Source organism: Saprolegnia diclina, assembly GCF_000281045.1.
Source record: "Saprolegnia diclina VS20 unplaced genomic scaffold supercont1.202, whole genome shotgun sequence".
Taxonomy (NCBI): domain Eukaryota; phylum Oomycota; class Saprolegniomycetes; order Saprolegniales; family Saprolegniaceae; genus Saprolegnia; species Saprolegnia diclina.
This window is the reverse complement of record NW_008246269.1, coordinates 1-1,151: the sequence shown is the minus strand read 5'-3', so window position 1 is coordinate 1,151 and position 1,151 is coordinate 1. Positions and strand designations below refer to the sequence as shown.

General features: G+C 56.0%; 1 protein-coding gene across 1 annotated transcript in view; it reads left to right on the top strand.

Annotated features, from left to right (window-relative positions):
* SDRG_17137 (serine/threonine protein kinase) overlaps window positions 1–895 on the top strand; it is a gene marked incomplete at its 5' end in the record, with an annotated part of 2,464 nt that extends 1,569 nt beyond the window's left edge. Inside the window, 2 exons of the mRNA XM_008623372.1 lie at window positions 155–547; window positions 595–895. Of these exons, the coding sequence (XP_008621594.1) occupies window positions 155–547; window positions 595–658 (457 nt within the window). The 3' untranslated portion in view covers window positions 659–895. The remainder of the gene's footprint in view (window positions 1–154; window positions 548–594) is intronic.
* Between the last annotated feature and the right edge of the window lie 256 nt (window positions 896–1,151).

The window sequence follows — 1,151 nt, the reverse complement described above, 5'->3', positions numbered from 1 at the left end:
GATTTGACCCCATGCGTTCGCACCAGTTCAGTCCCCGTCCGTAGTTGATCCAGGGCGCGATCATTCGTCGTCGGGCTCGACCTTGGCTTTGTCATTTGGGTCATGAAAGCGGCCTTGCAACACGTAAACGTGCACGCACATGGCGACAACCGAGCGACCCTGCGGGCTCTTCGGGCACAAACAAGGGCACCAAGCTCACCGACTTTGGTGCTTCCCGCGTCGCCGAAGAAGACGATCTCATGACCAACGGCATCGGCACGTACCAGTGGATGGCACCAGAAGTCATCTCGGGCACCAACTATGGCGCGCTAGCCGACGTCTACTCGTTCGGTATCATGCTTTCTGAGTTTGCGACACACCAAGTGCCGTACGCCGACCTGCGCCACCCAGACTCGGGCAAGGCTCTCCCGCAGCACTACGTCTTGAACAACGTTCGTGAAAGCACGCTGCACCCGACGTTCGACGGCGAAGGCGTGCCGGCATGGGTCAAGGACATTGGTTTGCAGTGTCTCTCGCTGTACGAAGAGGACCGTCCGACGGCGCTGCAGTTGTCGTCGATGCTGCTCGATTGTAATCTTAATTTGCTTGCGCTAGGACGGCGAGACTGCACTACACGTCGCTGCGGCTCACGGCCGTGAAGACGCGGTCCAGTACTTAAAGGTAATAGCCTAACTGGTCGCGATCCCGTTCTTCTGGGTGCTCTGCGACCGTGGTTTGGCCGTGCTACAGCCCTCGCAACCAACTCTTGCTACGCTCGACCGAGTGCACAAACATAGCTTAGCTCACAACATACATACCTTTTGGCCTTTTGGCCCTTAGCGCAAATTTGGTCGTCAGATAACTTACCACCGCCAACGACTTGTCGGCAGTGGTGTCCAATGAGGTCCCAAGCAGCGAATTTGGACTTGCCATTATACGTCGATCGCGATTGTCTAGAGTTACAGTGAAGTGCTAAATCACCGTCAGCGACGATAGACCTACTACTTAGTTGGTACATTGCAGTTGGTGCAGCGGGCTCGCAGTCGGGGGAAAAGCACTTGGGTACATGTACTACTGGTACATGCATTACGTGCATGCCGCGTCATGGCCTCGGAATAAGCATCTGATTTCAGAGCACGAGCCACTGAACCCACGTGCTCTCACCCAGTACG